The sequence below is a fragment of the Mytilus galloprovincialis genome, chromosome 10 (assembly GCF_965363235.1).
Source record: "Mytilus galloprovincialis chromosome 10, xbMytGall1.hap1.1, whole genome shotgun sequence".
Classification (NCBI taxonomy): domain Eukaryota; kingdom Metazoa; phylum Mollusca; class Bivalvia; order Mytilida; family Mytilidae; genus Mytilus; species Mytilus galloprovincialis.
In genome coordinates this window covers 66,983,192-67,007,536 of record NC_134847.1, presented here as the reverse complement: position 1 = coordinate 67,007,536, position 24,345 = coordinate 66,983,192, and the positions used below count along the sequence as shown (strand labels likewise).

The 24,345-nt window shown below is 31.5% G+C and overlaps 1 protein-coding gene across 4 annotated transcripts in view; it reads left to right on the top strand.

Annotated features, from left to right (window-relative positions):
* Nucleotides 1-1,830: 1,830 nt before the first annotated feature.
* The window catches only part of LOC143048177 (midasin-like), a 92,065-nt gene continuing 69,550 nt past the window's right edge, over nucleotides 1,831-24,345 (top strand). For 3 of the 4 annotated variants that reach the window (XM_076221698.1, XM_076221699.1, XM_076221697.1), the window contains exons 1-25: nucleotides 1,831-1,966; nucleotides 3,694-3,902; nucleotides 4,617-4,689; nucleotides 5,354-5,484; nucleotides 6,543-6,653; nucleotides 7,708-7,879; nucleotides 8,609-8,818; nucleotides 9,342-9,577; nucleotides 10,262-10,376; nucleotides 11,390-11,544; nucleotides 12,098-12,275; nucleotides 12,903-13,009; nucleotides 13,588-13,736; nucleotides 14,330-14,390; nucleotides 15,692-15,806; nucleotides 16,717-16,801; nucleotides 17,351-17,463; nucleotides 18,232-18,368; nucleotides 18,758-18,862; nucleotides 19,332-19,517; nucleotides 19,873-19,948; nucleotides 20,221-20,486; nucleotides 21,294-21,472; nucleotides 23,333-23,424; nucleotides 23,984-24,100. In XM_076221698.1, the coding sequence (XP_076077813.1) occupies nucleotides 1,922-1,966; nucleotides 3,694-3,902; nucleotides 4,617-4,689; nucleotides 5,354-5,484; nucleotides 6,543-6,653; nucleotides 7,708-7,879; nucleotides 8,609-8,818; nucleotides 9,342-9,577; nucleotides 10,262-10,376; nucleotides 11,390-11,544; nucleotides 12,098-12,275; nucleotides 12,903-13,009; nucleotides 13,588-13,736; nucleotides 14,330-14,390; nucleotides 15,692-15,806; nucleotides 16,717-16,801; nucleotides 17,351-17,463; nucleotides 18,232-18,368; nucleotides 18,758-18,862; nucleotides 19,332-19,517; nucleotides 19,873-19,948; nucleotides 20,221-20,486; nucleotides 21,294-21,472; nucleotides 23,333-23,424; nucleotides 23,984-24,100 (3,423 nt within the window). In that variant the 5' untranslated portion in view covers nucleotides 1,831-1,921. Of the gene's footprint in view, nucleotides 1,967-3,693; nucleotides 3,903-4,616; nucleotides 4,690-5,353; nucleotides 5,485-6,542; nucleotides 6,654-7,707; nucleotides 7,880-8,608; nucleotides 8,819-9,341; nucleotides 9,578-10,261; nucleotides 10,377-11,389; nucleotides 11,545-12,097; nucleotides 12,276-12,902; nucleotides 13,010-13,587; nucleotides 13,737-14,329; nucleotides 14,391-15,382; nucleotides 15,404-15,691; nucleotides 15,807-16,716; nucleotides 16,802-17,350; nucleotides 17,464-18,231; nucleotides 18,369-18,757; nucleotides 18,863-19,331; nucleotides 19,518-19,872; nucleotides 19,949-20,220; nucleotides 20,487-21,293; nucleotides 21,473-23,332; nucleotides 23,425-23,983; nucleotides 24,101-24,345 lie in introns of those variants that run through there. The other variant, XM_076221701.1, reaches the window with a different exon arrangement.

Sequence of the window (24,345 nt, the reverse complement as noted above, 5' to 3'; positions counted from 1 at the left end):
TTGTTTTCCATAGTTATCAAAAGCATATCAATTAAAAATGTAATGGAATAATTATTCATGATAAATGGCATTTAAATTACACAATACACACTTTCTAATTTCTCATCTCGTCTAGTTTTCATGTTCAGAGTTCGAAATTTGAAAAATAACGATATATGTCTGTCATCCAAATTACTAAAATATTTCTCAAAATCCAAAGTATCCTTACATAAACGACAATTCAATGCGTTTGGTGATTCATGTAGACTTGCTAGCCAAGTTTGTTTGAACGGATCTATTTATTTGAATGTCTGTTGTATGGTTACATGTAACCATGTTTTGTTAACAAAAAAGATGTTGTTCCATTCATATGAGAAGCCTCACGTATTTAAAATTGATTTTACTTGTTTTTACCATAAAATATCTGCACTATATTTGATAGTAACTTATTTATACAAAATAAAGGTAATTTATTAGGTTTTCCAGTTACCAACTTAAAACGTTAATAAATCCTTCTTAATTTGATTGCAATTTCTAATGGATATCTTCCCAATTCACCATATATAATAAAATCAGGAGTAGACTTTTTTTTCTCCACGTAATAATTTAAGAAAAACTTTATGGGGTAATGAACACTTTCGATTTTTGAATTCATTTCAAAAACCTCAAACTTCACACCCATACAGAAGTATTGGGTTGACAATTTTATCAAATAAATCAAGTTGGCATTCAATATTGACAGATTATAGATATAAGGAGGTGTGGTATGAGTGCCAATGAGACAACTCTCCATCCAAGTCACAACTTATAAAAGTGAACCATTAATTATAGGTCAAAATAATGCCTTCAACACAGAGACTTGGCATATACCATAAAAAAAAACAAGTTATAAAGGGCTCCAAAAATGACTAGTGTAAATCCATTCAAACAGAAAAAACAACGGTCTAATCTATATATAAAAAAAACCGCTTATGGATCACATCAACAAAACGAAAACCACTGAACAACAGGTTCAAGTCACAGGACATGTGCAAACCAATACAGTGGTTTTTAAATACGTTTTAACAGGCTCTAACTTTCCAAAGCATCCTAACCTGAATGTATCATTACAACATAGTAAGACACACTTTAAAATCTCGACTGAAATGGCTCAATTAAAAGACAAAAACAAGTAAGCATTCGCTGAACGAATATACCGGTATTTGATCTAATACACAATGTAAATACAATATTGATATAAAGGAGGGGGGGGGGGGGTGTAAAACAATTTCAGCGGAAAACAACTATTATAATCTTGGAAAAAATGGCGTTTGATAAAATAACATACACAGATAACTTGATATAATCATTTTGTTGTAAAGAGTACATGGAGTACGGAAATATTTTTTTTTACGAAATAAATAAATTTGTTGTTCAGAGTCAGTAGTATGAGAACAGAAGGATAAAGGGTGGAGAGGGTTCTAACCATAATTATGTTCCATTTAAGAATGCATTAGTCGGGGAAATAATGGCGGTACCAGGTGAAGGGTTCCAACCCTCGGGAACCCTTCACATAGTACCGCCACTGATAGTACTGATATATGTCTCTGGTTCAAGTTTTTAGAAAAGAAAATCATGTGGCAAACAGTCAAATGCTTTAGACAAATTCTACAAAAGCATATTTTTTTGTAAATTGGAAAATGGACATGCTGTTGACTGATTTTAGATACTTTCAGTCAGGGAAAACAATGATCAACAATGGTCACCTTTTCCCACAAAGCTATGAAGTTCTTTGATTTGGCATCCGGAATAATAACATTTAACCGTTAAAGTTATTATACTAGAATTGCTCACGAATTTCCGGTCGTCTGAACACACGTGTTTTTGTTGACATGAAATATGAATTGGGTTCGTTCTTAAAGAAACAGTTCATTGTCGAAAGAAGATAATAACTGGAAAGAAAATGTCAGCTTTGAAGCAAATTCAGCTTCTGTTCGACAAAGATCAGGTAACCATGCTTTGTTACACAAATGAAAATATGTGACCAACATGACCAACTGAAGTCCCACTGAACGTTGAAGAAGAAATTGTTATTTGTTTTAATACTATGATTTTTTTGCATTGATGTGGAAACGTAGTTTTTATGTTCATTGTGCTACTTTTGATTATTTACGGACCTTAGATCTGGACCTTAAATAATTTGTAAAAAATATAAAAAAAAAAACAGTTGACGTTCAGCTAGCCACCTATAAAAAACAAATTAAAAATTGTGAGAACCTCATTGTTTATATTAGTGTGTATGTCAACATTTTTTAAATGAAATTTAGTCATCATTTTATATGTTCTTTTTTTCTTTGCATAAGAAAATTTATAGATCTAACCTTTTGATAAAATTGAGAAAGGAAGTCTATTTGCCAATTCCTGTACATTTTTATTGACCCTGTTATTAGAGATCCCTTTTTTTGGTTGTCCACATGAGGACATTGAATTTTATTTACAATGGAGAGCTAGCAGGAATGGCACATTTACCTGTGTGAAATGTAAGGAAAATCTTCTAATCAGGCAAAAGAAAAATATATGTCTGTTTACGGTTACCCGACCTACCCTGTTTTTGAGCGCCGACCCTAAGTCATTTTATTTCCGTTGTAAAGTGAAAAATAAACTGAACTCGTGCCAAAAGTGAAGTAAGTATTGCCAATAATATAAATCCATTGCCTGATACATCCTAATGTTCACAATCGTGAATATGTCAGCTGTTTTAAGAAAATTCGTGACTCGTGTGATAAAATACACACTTTGCCACCATTTTTCCAACTAATAACAAAGGGGAATATCCAATCATTAAAAATACAGGTGAACTTGGCTCATTATCAACTCAGACCAAGATAAAACGCAACTGTATGACTCAAAATCATGACACCAAAAGTAAAATGAAAAAATAAAATAAAATGGAAATATCGACAAACCTACCCTATTTATTTTAAGTATGTAACCTTCAACAGACATTTTTTTTTTTGGCCTTACATTAATTTGTTGTTAACATGGTTAAGATGAATACTTTTGACATCATAAATTATTTTTCATGAAAATTTTGGTTAATAGCTGATACAACACTTTCAATTGATAATGTTTTGCACTGGCAAAAGCCAATTTTGTCCAGTATAGAACCAGTCTACGATTGACAAGGGAAAGTAATTTGTTTAAAAAGTGTGTAATAACAGAATCAAATCCGTAATTGGTAAATGGACTATTTGGCTTTTACTTACATGATTTAGAGGAATTATATATACAGAATGTGTTTTCATCCTTTTATCACCATCACTGGTGATCCGGTGGATAAAAATCTGTCATAGAGTTGTCACTGGTTCAGTTTGTTAATCCTCAACTCCTGGAAAAGAGTAAGATTGAATGTCATCTTTCTTGCACAGATTCTTCTACCAGACATACATTTACACCTATAATGTAAATTTCTTTGCTATGATTTTTTGTTTTTCAGATATATTAACTGATAATTGACATAGTTGTGTTTGCTAAAATTATTTGGAGACTTCAGACAACACAACTTGTCTAATGGAAGACTCACACATTTTTATATTACATGTTCTGTTCCTCACTGTATGTTTTTTTTTTTTATCCTTTTTTAAACTTTAGCTCAAAAATATCCAACCCTTATTCCTTATAAAGAAAAGACTTTTATTTTGAAAATTTATTCAGAAATAATATATCTTTTTGCAGATTTTGTCAGTGCATCAAAAACAAGATTTGATGAACAACTTGACAGAACTATTTATTAAACCTAAGTTTACAGAAGATGTTTGTAAAATTTGTCGCTGTGTGATATTGGATATTGTTGCTAGAGCTGCAGAATCAGTGAAGAAGGATAATCGGGAAAATTTCTATATTGCATTGAGCAAGGGCATTACAGTGTGTCCTGATTTAAGAAGGTAAATATTCTTAGTTAGTATTTTCAATCAACCAACAACACGCAGCCAATAGAAATTATTTTTGAAACCTGGTTAAATGTGCGGCCATAAGGAGTCGCTTGTACTACATTTTTGCTTGGTGTTCTGGCGTGGTTTAGAAAAAAATAATGTATCATCAACAGATTTTAAAAAAAAAGGACTCAAGTCAGTGCTAAACTTAAGAGGAATAGTACTACTTTCTAAGGCCACCCTTAAAAACATTTTGGTTCTCAAACCCTACCAGAAGGTAGAGAAAGTGGGTAGGTAGACATTTTATTTTATTTTTTTTTACGTCAGGACAATTAAAGATTTTGAGTAGGCAGCAAATTTATTGATAGGTAGGTTTAGCATTTTTAGTACATGGTCTATGAATCTTTTCTTCCTTAATTTTTTGTGATATCTGTATATTCCCTTCTAAAAAGAAATATGAATTCAATTTAACAATGGTGAAAGAAACAGATAATTGCAAAATTAAAGCAAGTAGGGATAAATATCAGACATATTAGAGACGGCAGCAAATCCCCTCGTAAAACAAAAAACAACAACGCATACACTAAAAACCAACGTCACTGTTGATTGTTCCTTTTATTTAATAAAACATTTATTTCATTTTTATTTCTTTATTTTGGCAAGGTAATTAACCACAAAAATTGTAGTATATTATGATCATGATTATGATAAATATATCTTCCATAGTTATGCAGTTGATTATCTTCAAAAGAACAGTAAAAGTTTACCTCTGACAGAAACAAAACAGTACAGTTCAAAGGTGGGTAGTTTAAAAGAATATTTGCTGCTTGAATAGTCTAGATAGAACAGCACAGGAGATACTTGTCAATGATAATTTACAGTTTCTGGAACATGACTCCCTGAAATTTAGCATCTAGAAACATGCAAAAACAAGCATTACAGTGTGATGATAATATATGATATTAGTTGCTCAGCAACTTCCTATTTATCTAATACATACAGCAAGGGGAATTCTTAATGATCAATATCTAACAAAACATCTTGTGTACACCCACTGATTATGGATTTTTTTTCAATATGTAGTGGTGAGTGGGGTTTTCTTCAAAATCTATTAAACTCCTTGTTAAAATAATATAACATTTTGTATTTTATTGTCTTGATATATCTATTGCAAGCGCTAGACAACATGTGTCAATGCTTTTGGTTTAGACAGTAGATTATGCAAAAATCCATTTATATTTTGTAATTGACTTTACACTAAATCATGGTTACTGATATAATTTTGTCAGGTATTCTTAACCTTATTTTAGGAGGTGAAAAAATTTCAACCTTGTATAGTAGTGAAAATAAGAATAAGTAAGCTTAACAAAAATTATAATCAATATTTTGGTAGCCTGAAATTTATAAATAGAAGTTTAATAAACAGATAAAGTTTCATACTTTTTAAAATATTTGAATTTCAGGCTGTAGTTGAAATAGCAAAAGCAACATGGCGATTGGTAAAAGAAATAGGGGACAGTTTGAAGAGTTGTATTCAAGTGGACAATGTTTTAAGTTTCCTGTCACAGTATAAGGACAACTTAGAAGCTTCATGGTAAAAAGTGTTTATTTTTCTGATAAAATGAAACAACTGTATAGCAAAATGTATCATGAAAAAATCCGTCAAAATAGCTGTTTGCAACTGCAGTGAACAACAACAAATTATTAAAAAGTTTTGCCTATTTTATGCTTTGAGTTTATACAAAAGCAACGTACAAATTTGTACAACTATATATAGTAATTAAGCCAAGCAGAATCAAAATGAGATGAAGAAAAGAATCAGATACAAGCTGAAACCTAATCACAATTACAGCTCTTTTTATAGTGCTAGCAAGACAAAGGCTTGTTTGGTTTCCTTGCTTTGTTAGTATTAATGTTTGCTCAAGCATTGTAATTTAGATTGACATTTGGAAACAACATAAAAAGGCGGATTTAAACTTGAATATATTATATTTAAATTTGATTGGACATTTTCAAATTATCAAATTTACCTATAAACAGGTTTAACTCTGCCTACTTTTATTGTTTGCAGATGTCAATCTTAATTACAATGCTTGAGAAACTTTTAAACAAACAAAGCAAGCAAGTCAGTTAAAGTCTTGCTAGCATAATGAAAAGACCTGTAAGTATTAGGGGAAATTTTTTTCATTATAGATTTAAAATTGAAAAGTAACCAAAATTGCCTTAGGTTGACATCAGACTTGGCTCTGGTTAGGGCTGTTCCAGAAAATACTATGTCCCCCCCAGGGAAGGCAATTTTTTAAAATATTATGTGGGTGGTTGTATTTGAAATACCAAAATGCAAAGGGAGTGCTGTTCTAATTAAATTTTATTTCTGTGGGTGGTGGGGGTTAAAAAAAAGTGCCGTCCCTGGGGGGGACATATTATTTTCTGGAACAGCCCTTACTTGTATTGAAACAGCATGTTAACAGATTTTGTCTGTGGTACATATAACTTTTGTGTTTGTGAACAAATTTAAAGTTTTAAGAAGAAAAGATTGTTGTGATATATTCTACATTGGTATATAGATATTAATTTTACATCTAATTTTAAAGGTTTACAAAATTATAGTAATGTGATAAGATAAATATGATTATTTATATAAATGTACAGGTTTTGTGGAAATGCAGTGGCTCAGATGCTATGCATGTCATCATCACAGAGAGAGGAATTCCTGTCCAACTTCTTCCCAGATAAATCAGTGTTTGCTGACTATCAAATCAGGTTTGTTAATACAATAAGAATTAAGGAAATAAATTAAAGGTCACTGAAAATTATGGATATTAAACTGACAATGTTAATAAGCTTATATGTTACTTTTAGCATTATTTTTTTTCAAATGAATTATATTTCTAAGTGTTGTAATTGTAATATAGAAGACAATTTATATAAATAGTAATGATGAATAAATTAAACCATATTTAAAACAGAGAGTTACACTATAAGCCAACGAAAATTCAAGCTATGAACTTTTTGCTCTAGATTTTGAATCCGAATATAATTTATAAGATTTTGATTAACTTCTATAGCTTCATAGGGGGATAAAATTTAGTTTAAGGGGGAGATAACGGTTTACACAACAATGTATGTACAATGTCCTGTTGTTTAAAGTTTACTTGATGATAAATTCATAAGCAGGTAATCTCTTTAAAGGAATTAATGTATGAAGTATTGTGAGAAAGAGAGTAAGGTACAAAACAATTTTGAATGGACACCTTTGTTTTTATAAATTAATTTTTCAAAGATCTTGTCTCGACAACATATTTTGTAATCACAAAATTGACAATCTAATGTTTAACTGTATAGGTTGCACTTTGTAAATACAGCTGTTTCTCAAACCACGCTTTCTTGGGATGATAAATTTGTTGACATACTGGTTCCCAGATATGACCTCTATGTTTCATCTCACAGAGACATAATTTGGGAGTATAAAAACATACTATTGCACTGAAAAATGAATTCTAAAGTAGGCAAAAAGTAGAGGTAGGGGTAGTATAAAATGTTAGTATAAGTTTAAACTCCAATAAGTTGGGGCATATGAATGTTGAAAATATGCCCTATCTTTTGACCTTTGAATAAAGTAGTAGTGCATATCAACTTTCTATTCTGGAATATAATTTTTAATGAAACTTCATAGTAAAAGTGTCACAGTTTTAGCCGCAAAAGGAGTTCTTATCTATATTTACAGAAATATTAATTCAACCTATACAGACTCTTGTCCAGTGCATAATATAATATACAGCTAATTTTGTGATTTAATTTTAAACCTCTTCTGTAGGTACGGAAGTATGAGTAGAGACACTAACACTGAGGAATCAGGAAAACAGTTAGCTGGTCTCAGTTCTAGAATACAGGAGGTCTTGGCATCATTTACTGATACAGATTTTCATCACAGTATTGTTATGGTAGCAGGCATCATGCTCCCCAAAGCTGTAGTAGTAGAAGATCTTGTAAGTGATCAACCTCTGTAGCTAACTCAACTATTTATTTAAAGCCTTGAAACTTCAATAAGTCAAAAGGTTTTATCCTTATTCAGCTTTACAATAAATTTGTTACTTGCTGATTTTCAACTACCTTAATATTAAATTCTTTTTTTCCTCCTCAATTTTAATATAGCAGACTGAGGACATACAACTGCTTTTTTGCATGATATGCTATTAGAATATTGTCTCATTTATCATAATCAATTCTAAACCAAAGTTGAAGGACTTTTTTTTTTTAAACAGGAAATTTTTTTTTAAACAGAAAATGAATCCAATCTAGGATTAAAAAAATATTTACAAAAATTTGTGCAAATTGCATGCTGTTTCACAAATTTATGCCCATTAATAAGGGTTATTTTAAACTATCAAAGTAATTTTGTATAATTTGATTTTGTGGACTAATACATTATATTCGTTGGATATCAATTTTCTTAGATTTTGTTGATACAGGCAAACCACGAAATTAAACATTCAACAAAAAATAAATTTTCTATAGGTTTGTATGCAGACTCTGGCAAAAACCATGAAATTAAATATCCACAAACATGCAAGTTTTTCTTGATCCACGAAAATAAGTACCCTTGAAAATGAATGAATCCACAGTATATGATTATAAAGCATGTGGAAAAATTTAACTTTATGAAATGTAATCATTTTGTCAGTAGCAAAATGGCATTAGAATTCTAATTTTTATAGATAACAACCTGCTCATTGATACCTGTTGAATCAACTGTCAGTCATCTAAGAAGTCTTGCCTTGGCTGTAGCCTCTGGGAATCCTGTACTACTCCAGGGACCTGTGGGGTGTGGTAAAACCTCGTTAGTAGAACACCTGGCCCAGGTAACAGGTAGACAGAAATCACCAGCACTGATGAAAATACAACTTGGTGATCAGACAGATAGCAAGGTAAGAATAAGATTATTAGAAGTAATTATCAACAAATCACCTGATACAAAGGTACATTGACAGCAACTTCACAAAAAAAATTACATCTTGCTTCCAAAACTACCTTGACAAGTTGAAAAAATATTGCATAAATGCTGGGGAAAACCTTGTTAATTGCCATAGTTTGTAAATATTAAATAAATGCTGAGAACGACCTTGAATTTGTGATGTTCAATAAGGACCGTTCTATTATAACATATTTGGTACCTATGGGGACACCGCCTGTAGTGGTATTTTATAATTTCGTATTTTCAGGAAAAATATATCTAAACGAGAAGATTGACTTTGTTCACTTTCACCAGCAGTTTTATTAATGAGCAAGAAAGATATTCATTCAAGTGTACTGTATTTTACAGGCTGATCAATTTGGGAAATATTTTCTGTCTTTAATAATTTAAATTCTCAATTAAATTATTTAAGTTAACTTTTTAAGCAGTGAAGCATATTTGTGACCAGCATTGTTACATTTTTTCATATTAAACAGGCGTTACTGGGCACATACAGATGTACAGATATACCTGGAGAGTTTCTATGGCAACCAGGTATATTGACCAGGGCTGTGACCGAGGGTCATTGGGTGGTACTTGAGGATATAGACTCTGCTCCGATGGATGTTGTATCAGTGTTACTACCATTACTGGAGAGGAATGCTCTATCTTTACCAGGACACGGAGACAACATTCATACTTCTCCAAACTTTAGACTGTTTGCTACTCAAAGGTACCCTAGTAACTTATATCACATAGAGTTGCCACGAACATGTATGAAATATTTGCCACTGGACATTTATCAACCAACAATCAACATATCACATAGTGTTCATATTGTAATAAAGTGGTTACTATTTGACTTTTTATAATTTCTATATCTATTAAACAGAGATGTGGTATGTCAACGGGATGGAAACAAACACCAAAAATAAATAAATTGGTTTTCCCAAAGACCTGCAATGTAAGAATAGCTATATAAACTGTGAATAATACACAGAGGTGGATAAAATGTCAATGTGACAATAACCCCAAAAATAAAGTAATCAAAACAACATCATCAAGAGGATAACATAAAGTGAATAGGTTATATTATGACGATGATCACAGAACTTCTTTTTATGCCCCTTACTTTAATAGCAGAAAAGGGGGATGGGGTGCGTTTTACACTTGTCTGTCTGTATGTCTCCAAATTGGTTTCCATTCTTTTAGCTCTAATGTGCCTTAACCAAATGTCTATATTATAAAGGAATGATTGGAATCATGTGCAACCTCTTGGTTTTTCTTTAATTTCAATTGAGTTTCAGCCTGCCTCAAATATATGCATCAAGTCATATCTAAATATATACATGTACAATTGTAAACATATCTGCTATATAGCCTTTTTATTGTTCCTTAACTTCAATTTTACTTTCAGACTTCTTGGTTCACACAGTGGATGGCATCGTCAGCATAATAACAGCTCAGTTTTGTTGGAAAAAATGTGGACAAAGATCAGTGTGGAACCACTGTCTAGAGTGGAATTAGAGCAGGTTAGTGTTAAACCACTGTCAAGAGTGGAATTATCACAAATCTTCATAGATTTTGAATTAACATGAAAAATACCAAATCATAGACAACTTTTAATTTGTGCACTTTCATATAAATTTCCTGCCTCAACGTTTATTTTATTATGTCACAGTAAGAACTGATTATTTGATGAGGTAGTTTACCCTGATTGACTCTGGGTCAACTGGTGAATTAATTCACAAAAAGACATTTGAGATTATTGTATTAACTTAAAAGGTTAAGAACAAAGGCAAACAATAAATCATGGTTCCAAACTTAAAATGTAAATGGAGAAGAAAATCTGTTTATATTACAGTTTGACACCTTAATTCAATGGGTAGGTGGAGTATAACAGTCTGTTTACTATACACGAAAGTTTGATTGGTCAATGAATATTAAATTTGTTTGCAATATAATATCCGTTGACCAATCAAACTTTATTTTATGTAGTAAACAAACTGTTACTCCACCTCTCCATTGAATTTAGGTGTCAATCTTAATTACAATGCATGAGCAAACAACCAAACAAAGTTGACAAGCAAGGTATTTAAACTCTTGAATTGCATGCTTTAATATTTTAACTGTAAACAAGGTTACATTTTTTAAACCATATATAAATGTTTTATGCAAATCTAGGTTTATTTTCTGTCTAATGTTTATACCAGATTTATTAATGTAAATTAAAATCTGTACCTTTTTTTCATTAATCTGTTACAGTTAAATTAATATAGCATGCAAGCCAAGAGTTAAAATGTGCTTGGTTGCGAAGATATTGTTATTAAGATTGACACCTAAACTCAATGGGTAGGTGGAGTAACAATCTACAGTTTACTATAGCTCATTGTACAAATCATTGACCTTAACATTTAATTTAGGTGTCAATCTTAATTACAGTATCTTCGCAAATAACCAAACAAATCTTGCAAACAGAGCATTTAAACTCTTGATTTGCATGCTGTATAAGGTTAACTATAATTCCTTTCTCCTTTACCTACAGGTAATAACAACACAATATGCTGAGCTTAAGCCTGTAGTAGATAGACTGTTAGACATATACTTCATGTTATCAGCTGGTAAACATGACACGGAAGGGAACCAGGAGGAATCAGTCGGCAAGTTTCTGTCACATGATGGCAGACTGATATCTACAAGGTAAACAACAAAACCACTGACAATATTTACCTTTATGATTTTTTGCCTTGAACAAAATGAAATGACATACTGTGAATTCATTATTATTCGTTGGATACCAATTTTCGTGGGTGTCGTGGGTACAGGTGAATCACAAATTTAAATGCTCAACCAATAACATATTTCGCATAGTCTTTGTATACAGAGATTGGCAAAACTATGAAATCAAATATCCATGGATAGGCAAGTTTTCAGCAATCCATGAAAATTGATACCAACGAAAATAAATGAATTCATAGTAAATGAAACAATTTTAATACCTTTAGGCTTATATTGATATTATAAATATTTTATTTAAGTGTAACCTGGAATTGAACTTCTTGCTAATTTCATATTTAATATAATTTAATAAGAATGAGCTTCTATTTTAAATATTGATACAGTTTGGTCAGGCACAATTTTATATTTTCAAGATAACCTACTAGGATTTCATTTTAGAAAATGAATTTCAATAGATATAGGTGTACTACTGAGTTAGTATTAAAGCAAGTTTTACAATATTTCATTTTTACAGGGATTTAATGACATGGTGTAGAAGAATAGCAGTGGACTTTGACCTCTCCTCTACAGCTACAGCTAACCTAGTCCTCCAGGAAGGTTTAGATTGTTTTGTTTCATGCCTTTCTTCATCACAGAAAAGATTGTTAGTAGCTGAAGCTATTGGTGCCAAACTTAATATCACTAAAGTCAAGGTAATTGATCACTGTTTTTGTAAACCCATATATAACAGGTTATGGGTTTATCCTGACATCTGAACTAACCTGAAAATTTAAATCTGCATTAAATAATAATCCTAGTGTATGTTTCAGTTGAGTGACCATATTGATACTTTTTGTTTGTGTCATTGCCTGATTGACCTACCTCCTATTAAGTTTATGGCTTAAATGACAAATGTTGTGGTTAATATATTGTGGGTACCAATTTTTGTAGATGGAGGAAAATCATGTATTTTTTGCCAATCGATTTCATGGTTTTACCTAGATTTGCATATAATCTTTTAATATAGAAAATGACTATTTTGTTGATCATTTGAATTCAAGGTTCAACTTTACTAATGAAATCCAGGAAAACTGTTATATCACAAATAATAAAGATAAACATTCATTCCGTTTAAAAAGTATTAAATATTGTCAATTAAAAATTTACATATTGAAACTTGTTTTTGCCACTACAACAATTTAAAATACTTGTTATTCTAATACTTTATGTACAACAACACCAGAAAGTAATTTCCACTTTTTGTCATTTGTTAAAGATGAGATCAGTTATATATTTCAAGATCTTAATGTGTATATGCAACATGTGATTTTATATTTCAGGCTGAATATTACTGTTCTAAATATAAACCAGAAGTGAAAATAACTCAAAACAAATACAACGTAGGGAGAGCTGTACTTCAAAAGTCAGATGATTATGTTCTCTCCAGGTTTGTGAGATATTCTTCATTTTCAATGATTATTACAGTACCCAAATTGCACTGTCAAGGTACCAAATTTGAACCCATTTTACAAAAAATTAAAAACAAAACGTCCACAAAGAGTCAATTCTTAAAAATGAGCAATCAGAATATATCATAGGCATCCATTTTTATGCCCCATTTATGGGCATTATGTTTTCTGGTCGGTGTGTCCGTCTGTTCGTCTGTCCCACTTCAGGTTAAAGTTTTGGATCGAAGTAGTTTTTGATGAAGTTGAAGTCCAATCAACTTGAAACTTAGTACACATGTTCACTATGATATGATCTTTCTAATTTTAATGCCAAAGTAGAGATTTTCTCCCATTTTCACAGTCCACTGAACATAGAAAATGATAGTGCGGATAGGGCATCCATGTACTGGAGACACATTCTTGTTTACAAAATGTACAGAAAGTGTTGACTTATGACAAATGTGAAGAAATAGAACAAAACATTAGTTATTGAACCATTGATGCCTTTTTTTTAACGATAACAATGATGTCTTACAATACACTTATATAACACATTATTTTTATGTATCTTTTCTAGGTCTCATTCAACATTTTCCTTTACTCGTCAGTCATCATCCTTGTTGGAAAAGGTAGCAGTCAGTGTGATGAGCAGTGAACCAGTTTTACTTGTTGGAGAGACTGGTACCGGCAAAACCTCTTCAGTCCAGTATCTAGCCCAGCAATTAGGTATGCTTTTATGTTAAATAAAAATTTTCATGTACAGTTTCATGTTAATAATAAAAAATCTACACTTAATTTAATTATGATCGAGCTATGATTGAAAGATTGATTGTTAATTCTTGATGCCATTTTTTAGCTCATTGGCAAAAGTGGAAAGCAATTTTGAAAGGTGGAAGATATAGAATGCTCAGAAAGAGAAACGGCCATGTTTGGTAGGAAACTGGCAATCCAAGTCTAATGTGCCTGCCACATAGTTGGTGTTTAATTATTGTTTACAGAAACTTGGATGAGAGCCATCATAACTTTAGATGAACATGCTATAAGTTGTGATGTAGTTTTACATTTTAAGCTTATTACCCAATACTTACTTATTCTACCACAGAATGACCATGTATTGAAATATTCGTCACATTTATCTTAGGACTGAGAACCAGTGCCAATTAATATTGAAATTAAATACCTAGCTTCATGTATACATGCTATACTAAGTGATGTGTTTTAATCTCTTATCAACTTCCTGTTTATCCTAAAGCTTGTAGTAGGGGCAGGATAAGGGCTGACAGTAATGATAGGTCATAGTTCATCTTGATATATTGCAGGTCACACTCTGAAGGTTGTGAATATGAATCAACAAAGTGATAGTTCTGATCTACTTGGAGGGTAAGTAATATAGTAAGTGATAGTTCTGATCTACTTGGAGGGTAAGTAATATAGTAACGAGTTCTGATCTACTTGGAGGGTAAGTAATATAGGGAGTGATAGTTCTGATCTACTTGGAGGGTAAGTAATATAGGAAGTGATAGTTCTGATCTACTTGGAGGGTAAGTAATATAGTAACGAGTTCTGATCTACTTGGAGGGTAAGTAATATAGGGAGTGATAGTTCTGATCTACTTGGAGGGTAAGTAATATAGGAAGTGATAGTTCTGATCTACTTGGAGGGTAAGTAATATAGGAAGTGATAGTTCTGATCTACTTGGAGGGTAAGTAATATAGGAAGTGATAGTTCTGATCTACTTGGGGGATAAGTAATATAGTAAGTGATAGTTCTGATCTACTTGGAGGGTAAGTAATATAGGAAGTGATAGTTCTGATCTACTTGGAGGGTAAGTAATATAGGAAGTGATAGTTCTGATCTACTTGGAGGGTAAGTAATATAGGAAGTGATAGTTCTGATCTACTTGGAGGGTAAGTAATATAGGAAGTGATAGTTCTGATCTACTTGGAGGGTAAGTAGTATAGGAAGTGATAGTTCTGATCTACTTGGAGGGTAAGTAATATAGGAAGTGATAGTTCTGATCTACTTGGAGGGTAAGTAATATAGTAACGAGTTCTGATCTACTTGGAGGGTAAGTAATATAGTAACAAGTTCTGATCTACTTGGAGGGTAAGTAATATAGGAAGTGATAGTTCTGATCTACTTGGAGGGTAAGTAATATAGTAAGTGATAGTTCTGATCTACTTGGGGGATAAGTAATATAGTAAGTGATAGTTCTGATCTACTTGGAGGGTAAGTAATATAGGAAGTGATAGTTCTGATCTACTTGGAGGGTAAGTAATATAGTAAGTGATAGTTCTGATCTACTTGGAGGGTAAGTAATATAGTAAGTGATAGTTCTGATCTACTTGGGGGGTAAGTAATATAGTAAGTGATAGTTCTGATCTACTTGGAGGGTAAGTAATATAGTAATGAAAAATGATATATTCATAGAGCTTAAGTCTACTGTGGTTTCATTCATTTGGTAGTTACAAATTTTCATGCATGTATAGAAAGTGCTTATTCTCATCATTTAGCTGTGACTTATTAATGATTGACAATGACTATTTTTTATTTAAAATTAAGAATGGAAATGATAAATAAGTCAAAGAGACTCAGAGGCAGGCTTTAGCTGGCCCCTAAACAAAAATATTTACTGTTTCATTGAAAACTATATGACCACATACACATGTACTTTTTTCCAGATTCAAACCAGTGGACATAAAACATGTAGTGAAACCTTTCCATGAAGATTTTGAAATTTTGTTTTGTGAAACATTTTCCAGAAAAGAGAATGTTAAGTTTATTACACATTTGCAGGTAAGTTCATTATAGGCAGGTATAAATAAGAAAACAACACATTTTTAGGGTTCAACAAAATACTGGGTTCGTAAAATAGTGAAATCCAGTTTTCCAAAACTAAGCTTTCATACACCTTTTCTTTCCAAAAGTCTTTATAAAATTTTGAAATTATAATACGTTGTTAGGAAGTTTTTATGGGATATAACCTAAAACATTATCCTTTGAATAAAGAAGACTTTTCAAAAGAAAAATTTATTATCTCCCATTGAACCTTCTAACAAGGTATTGTAATTTCACACATATTTAGTTAAATATAAAATGTTTTAATTGAAATGATGTCTGATTCTTATGAATATAGAAGACTTTTGGTCAGAATTTTTAATAAGTTGTAATAGGTAGAACCCAACACACATGCAGTCAAGTCACAGTAATTTTCTTACATTATCTTATTTTCATGCAATTGGATGTTTTTTTTTTAAATTGTGTTACATGTGTGCAGACAACTCATTCATACTATATTATTTATCTTTTTATGCCCCACATAGGGGCGTATGTTTTTTGTTCTGTGTGTCCGTCCACCCAAGTCTCCCACTTCTAGTTAAAGTTCTTGGTCATGGTATTTTTGATGAAGTTGAAGTTCAATCAACTTGAGAGTAAGTACACATGTTCCCTATGATATGATCTTCTGATTTTAATGCAAAATTAGAGGTTTTACCCTTATTTCATGGGCCACAGATTATAGAAAATGATAGTGCGAGTGGGGCATCTGTGTACTATGGACACATTCTTGATTACAGTAAATTGTTTTCACACACAAAAATTATCTTACAAAATTTTGGAAATCTGTGTTCTTAATTTATGTCAGTTACAGAACAAAATTAGGTCTTCATCTAAATAGGTACAGAATACTTACTGTTAATATTTTTAGGATTGTTTTATAAAGAAGAAATGGAATATGTTGTTAACACTGATGGAACACACCATGAAACCAGCTTTTCAAAGAATAGAAGCAGGTATTCATTTAACGTTTTACTCATTATATTTTGAGTGAAATAAGGTAATAAATAAGACGTGTATAGGTCCCTAAATCTTAAAATAATTAGATTAAGGCTACCATTGCTAATAAGACAGTTTATTTAAGATAAATTAAATTTAATCAAATTTGCATAAATAATCGGATAGTGGCTTCCCAGGAATTTCTTCCAACTGTGCAAATTATAAATATAAATAATTGTAGTGTTATTGCATGAAATCTGTGAGTGTAATATACATGTTCATCTACGAGGTATACTTTTCATTTATATTCATATAATAATCCTTTTATTGTAACCAGTCAGTTTTCATATTGAACATCGATTGTTTTCTTTGGGAACTCCAGTCTCCTCCACCAATAAAAACTGGCCATGAAATAGCTCAAAAACAGTGCTTACAAGTGGTATTAGAACACAGAAAATAAAAAAAAAATATTTTCATACAGTGGAATTGATCTTTAGCTTACTTTTTACTGTGTTCTGTGTGAAATAGATTGTTACCATACAATATTTGTTATTATTATTCAATAGGAAAGATGTCTTCAGATCGCAGTGAGAAATGGAAAAATATAAAACATCGTTTACAGCAGCTGAAGGTCCAAGTACAACAGACAGAAAATGTTCTAGCCTTTGCATTTATAGAGGTAGTTTTTCATCCATTATCAAATTTACAGCCAATTTCATTGAGTATGTAGCCAAAGGTAATATCTTTGGTTAGCTTGCTTGTTAGCTGAACTGTGAAGTCATTGTTAGGTTAGGTAAACTAACTTCCTTTAAGAGTATACTAGTCCGACAGATATTCAATGTATCTGTCTGTTGGACTAGGCTACTTCGAAAGGAGGGTAGTATACCTGACCTCATAATGATTTCATGGTTCAGCTAACAAGCAAGCTAACCAAAGATATTACCTTTGACTACACACTGAATGAAATCGGCTGTTATTCAACTAGACTTCAGTTGATTCAATCATGAAGATGACATTGAATGTTTCAATAAATTATTTCATGTACTTATATGCACCTAAAATTCACAATTTTTCTTACCTTCAAAAAAAGGAAAACATTAAATAACATAGCATTTAAAAGAAATATACTGCAGAAACAAGATTATTTTGAATATGAGCTTTCAGTTAAAAAAAACACCCCAAAAGGCACATATTAATTTCGCAATAAAAATCATTTTTGATGAATTTTAAAGACATTAAAGAAATACTAGATTCATGAAGAAATGGACAAAATTTCTTTTTTGCTTTATTTAACACAAAACTCTTCTAATGAGACTAGTACAATCAAAGAAACTATTTTATTTGTTAAGAATGTTGAAGTTATCATATAATTGTTGTTTAAAGTTTTCATGATTTATACAATAGTTACATTAAAGCTTTAAAAATGTTTCTGTCTTATGTTATTAAGGGTACCTTGGTAAAAGCTTTGAGAAATGGTGATTGGGTTTTGTTGGATGAGATTAACTTGGCAGCTGCTGAAACGTTGGAATGTCTGAGTGGTTTACTAGAGAGCCAAGCTGGTTCATTGGTTCTTACAGAGAGGGGGTAAATGTTTATATTTTACTTATAGTTGTAGTTTTTTGTCTCACATTTGACAATACAGAACATAGGGATGCTTATTCAATGGAACTATTTTTTATTATAAAGCTTTATATTACAAAAGGTGGAGGACCTATTGTCTTTATTTCTATAAATAGAATTATGTTTTGAAGTTTCAGTGGGGCATATATATGGCTAATTTAAAAAAAAATGTGGGGAAATTAATTACTCTTAACATACCTAGCCTCCTCCTTTGTAAATTGTTTCATTTGATTTTAGAAATTAGACAACTTTTATCAAGAAACTGTTGATTTGTTTTAAATTTAGTTATTTAAAAAAAAACATTAGCATAAAGTAATTCTTTCCCTACAATTAGAAATAAATTTACATTTCAGAGACATGGAGCCTGTCGTACGACATAAAAATTTCCAACTATTTGCCTGTATGAATCCTGCCACAGATGTTGGCAAGAAAGACTTACCTATTGGTATTCGTAACAGGTAAAAATATCAAAATAAAGTTAATTGTCAATTCAGTAATTATTTATTAATGCACAAATTGTGACTGTTGCAAGTTCACAATAATAAAAACTTGCAATCATAATTTACATTGTGATTTTCCTGAAATAATTTGCAGTTATAAGTTTTTCATTTTTTTTCGGAGAATAAAGGATTAGTAGTGATAATAACACATACATTTCTGAATTATTGGGAAATTTTCTTTAGAGATTTGATGTTTTTGTGGAAGTAGAATTGATTAGTAGGATTTTAAGTGGTCTAGTTGTAAACATTTTAATGGAGAGAGAGAGAGAAAAAATCAGAAATTCTGCAGTCTTTAATATATAGTAGCCTCCTAAATGACATGTTTATGTAAAAAATGATAAGAAAAATTACATTCTTGTAAAATATCATTATTTCGTAATTGTTCTGTCAATAATCGTGTACAGATGGTTTATTTTATAAATTTCAGGTTTACAGAGTTTTATGTAGATGAGTTAGAAGACATTCAGGACCTAAAAATACTGGTCAGTGATTACCTTAGAGGTTTGGCCCCTACATCAGGTCAGATAGAGGGTATTGTTAAATTCTACTTAACTGTCAGAGAGGAGGCTGTTAAAAAACTGACCGATGGAACTGGACATAGGCCACACTTCAGGTATACAGTACATTAAAAGGACGCTATGGTTTAAGGTAGTTCACATAAAGTCATATTCACATAAGACTAAGTTCACATGTTCATTATGATTTTAACTTTGTAAAATATATGCCAAATTCAGTCTTTTACCCAGGGTGGGACATGCTGTCAGATGTACACATGGTTTTTGTTGCAATTCAAATTAAAAAAAGGTATCTTTAAATTTGCTATTGTAAATGTAGTAACATAAATTTGTCATTGGTATTGGTCAGTATGAATGTGTAGTAGAGAGACAAAAAAGACTATCTCTATTGCCTAATATATACGTATAATTTGTTGTCAACATATTTGTTATACTATAATATTTTCTTTTCAGTTTGAGAACTTTATGTAGAGCTTTAAGATATGCTTCAAGTAATCCATGTGGTCAAAAGGCTCGTTCTTTGTATGAGGTGAGTCTTATTGAAATTTTAGAGAAAAAATTTAATAAAATTAGGAGGTTGGTTTTGAGAGTCTATATATAGATCAGGAAGTTTGTTTTGTGAGTAAAATTCTTAAAAAATAGATTTTCTGTTAATCACCACACCATTGACTCTTTGATCCACCTTTTATTTTATTTATTTTTTGGGAAGAGGGGGGTGGGGGTGATATATAAATCTTTTTTTCATTGACCATGCAACTACTAATTATAGTTACTTTAATTTATGAATTCTATTTTCTTTAGGGTTTTTGTTTGAGTTTTCTGACACAGTTGGACAGGTCATCACATCCTATTGTGGACAGTTTAATATGTCAACATGTCCTTGGAAAGTCCAATATAAAATCCATACTTAAACAGCAGATACCCATGCCAAGTCAAGGACAGTATCTTAACTTTGAAGGTTATTGGATCTCTACTGGGAAGAAGAAAGCTCAAGTTCCTGATCATTACATACTAACCCCATCAGTCAGACAGAATTTGAAAGATCTATGCAGAGTTATATCAGGAGGGTTAGTATTACTATAATAAGTATACATCATTTGATGCTTGATGTGGAAAATGTTTATTTTCTATATAGATAATACAGATGATTTTATATATAGAAATACAGATAATTTTATATATAGAAATACAGATAATTTTATATATAGAAATACAGATAATTTTATATATAGAAATACAGATAATTTTATATATAGATAATACAGATAATTTTATATATAGAAATACAGATAATTTTATATATAGATTAATATATGAGCTATAATTTTGTCCTGTTGACATTTTAGAAAAAATAGTTAAATCTGTATTTTAAAGGTTTAATCCGTTAGGAACTTGAGTGTACAAATGTGAGATCAATTATACCTCTTGTTAATATGAGCCACATATGCTTAAATTCTCTTAAATTTATACAGGATGGATATTGATGAAACTTTACAACATTAACTTAGCATGAACTTGAAGGAATATAATCCTAACCCTACATGTTAGAGGGGCAATAATCCAACTTACTTTAATATTGTAATCTGCAGTACCGGTAATAGTCTTTCCCAAACATGGGGACCAATATTGATGATGGACTCAGTGGTAAAATTCAATCTGTGCATACAGAAATGAAATCTTTCTCCAACAAGCTAATAATTGAAACTGTGGGGTAGAGGGTATTCTATAATGAGTTCACTCACAGTTCTAGTTAAAACCATGTTAATAAATAATTTTTGTTTGCTGGGCAGAGGATATCCTGTTATGAGTTCAATCACAGTTCTAGTTTAAACTGCACACAAATTAATTGTTAACCTTTAGCTTGTTTCTTACAGACAACATCCAGTACTTCTGCAAGGAGAGACATCAGTAGGTAAGACCAGTCTAGTGACGTGGCTAGCCAAGTCTAGTGGTAACCACTGTGTCAGAGTTAACAACCATGAACATACAGACTTACAGGAATACGTAGGATGTTACTCAGCTGATGAAACTGGTAAACTCGTCTTCAAAGAAGGTAAGCTGGTGCTTTTAAATTCATGTCATTTAAGAAAAGCAAAACCTTTTAGGTTTTAGTACATAAGGCAGAGCTGATAAAACATAAAATGACAGCAGAAACAACATCAATGGTACGTACCAATTTTAATAGTTAATAGGAAATGTGCATTAGAAGCAAATTTTTAACAATTTTTGTCTCTTCAGTGATGCTCAGGGTTAAAAATATTTGAAAATGAAGAACATTAATGTGAATTTTGACAGAGTTGATAAAATAGCATGACAGAAATGACCACACATTTTAGACTTTACAGCATACCTTACCAACCAGGAACACATGACTCCTTAAAAGTCCTGATACAAACAAAGACAAAACAGCATGCATGGTTTAGTAGACCTTATTGCTATTTGTCCCCCATATTAAACACAAAAGTTCCCATAAAATTTTGACGTCATAATAGAAAATATCTGACACCACAATAGAAAAGTGATTGTTGTATGATGTCAAAAATTTAAACAGAACAGATTCTCGGGTCAAGCGGGACAGATTTTCAAATAGCTATAAGATATAATGTCTAACTATATATATAGCTAGGTGTTGGCACAAAACATAGTGGGGTTAAACCTGTTGTCGAGCCTGCAACTTTTGTTGCAGAAAGCTCGACATAGGGATAGTGATCCGGCGGCGGCGGCGGCGGCGTTAGCTAACTTCTTAAAAGGTTTATATTTTAGAAGGTGAAAGACCTGGATGCTTCATACTTTGTATATAGATGCCTCATGTTACGAAGTTTCCGTCAGTCACATGTCCAATGTCCTTGACCTCATTTTCATGGTTCAGTGACCACTTGAAAAAAAAGTTCAGAATTTTTGTAATGTTGAATTCTCTCTTATTATATGTAATAGGATAAGTATATTTGGTATGTGCGTACCTTGCAAGGTCCTCATGCCCGTCAGACAGTTTTCGTTTGACCTCACCCTCATTTCATGGATCAGTGAACAAGGTTAAGTTTTGGTGGTCAAGTCCATATCTCAGATACTATAAGCAATAGGGCTAGTATATTTGGTGTATGGAAGGACTGGAAGGTGTACATGTCCAACTGGCAGGTGTCATCTGACCTTGACCTCATTTTCATGGTTCAGTGGTCAAAGTTAAGTTTTTAAGTTTTGGTCTTTTTATCTTATATTATATGCCAAAGGTCAACTATATTTGGTGTATGGAAATATATTATGATCTATATGTCAGTCCCGCAGGTTTTATTTGACCATGACCTCAATTGCACGGTTCATTGCACAGTGTTAAGTTTTTGTGTTTTGGTCTATTTTTCTTAAACTATAAGTAGTAGGTCAACTATATTTGTTGTATGGAAGCTTTGTTAGCTGCACATGTCTGCCTGGCATGGTTCATCTGACCTTGACCTCATTTTCATGGTTCATTGGTCTTTGTTTAGCTATCTTGGTTAATGTTAAGTTTATGTGACAGTTGTAATAAAGCTTTATACTTAGGACTATCAACATAATATCAATGATTACTAAAGAAGGCGAGACATTTCAGTGTGTGCACTCTTGTTTTACATATATACTAACTTCCTTTTTGCTTATCTAGATCATATGTTTTAAATGGAATATTCTATGTAATTAGAACATACTTTATATTACTAATTTATATATTTGCATCCAAGTATTCATAATAAAGTGTCTTATATTTTTTACTAAACTTACAAGATAGCTGTATGTTGAAAGAAGTTGCTACAATATGAAATATCAGAATCATACCAACTTATTTCACAACTCATTAATACATAATATTGAATTTTTCATTTGTCATGTTTATTTATTTAGATTTGTTGATTATATTTAAAATGAAAGTTTCTAAATTTTGCAGGAGTTTTAGTGGAAGCTATGAGGAAAGGCCACTGGATAATATTAGATGAGTTGAACTTAGCTCCTACAGATGTTCTAGAAGCACTAAATAGGGTTAGTATCGTTACAGACTATCATATTTTAAAACAAATTAGAAAAGAATAATTCATGCCCTGCATGTGGCAGGGATTGACTAGGATTGTCTGATTTCTTCTTCATGGTACATTAGTTTTAAAGGGAGTTCAAAAGAGACAATTGCTATCGTATTGCTAAATATTTCAATGTTAATATATTTTTGCAAGAAGAAGCTTTCCATTCAATTTATACACATCTTATCGCTATTTGCCCGCCATTACTGGGCGTCACAAAGGTTCCAGTAAAAGTTTGACATCAATACAAAATATCTGACGCCAGAATGGAAAAGTGATAGTTGTAAGACATCAATAGTTCAAGCAGGACAGATTCACCAGTTAACCAGGACAGATTTCCAAATAGAGATACAGTGTACTAAAAAAGTCTACATGGTTACTTTAATTAAGAGTTGTAAAGGATATAAAACCATTACATTGCTAGAGCAGGATATGTTATCTCAGATCGTTCCATTTCAACTATGTCAGCTTACAATCTTATAAGATGGTTTCTGGTTTTCAAATTAATTCATATATTATTTCAGTTATTAGATGACAACAGAGAGTTGTTCATACCAGAAACACAAGAGACAATCAAGGCACATCCAAAGTTCATGTTGTTTGCTACCCAGAATCCACCTGGTCATTATGGCGGTAGAAAGGTAAACATTTTAGATATTCAATATTAAAAAAGTACAGTTTGAATTGTTTGAGAGATCCAAAGACTTTTCCAGACATGACAAAATGTGATACAAATTCCCACTCCCTGATTTATGATAAAACAATAAACAAAAAACAAAAATATTACAGACAGTAAGCAATGACAACCACTGAATTACTTGGTAATGGTAGATAAAACATTTTGCTGGGTTATTAAACATGTTTTTGAGCACTATCAACACCCCTT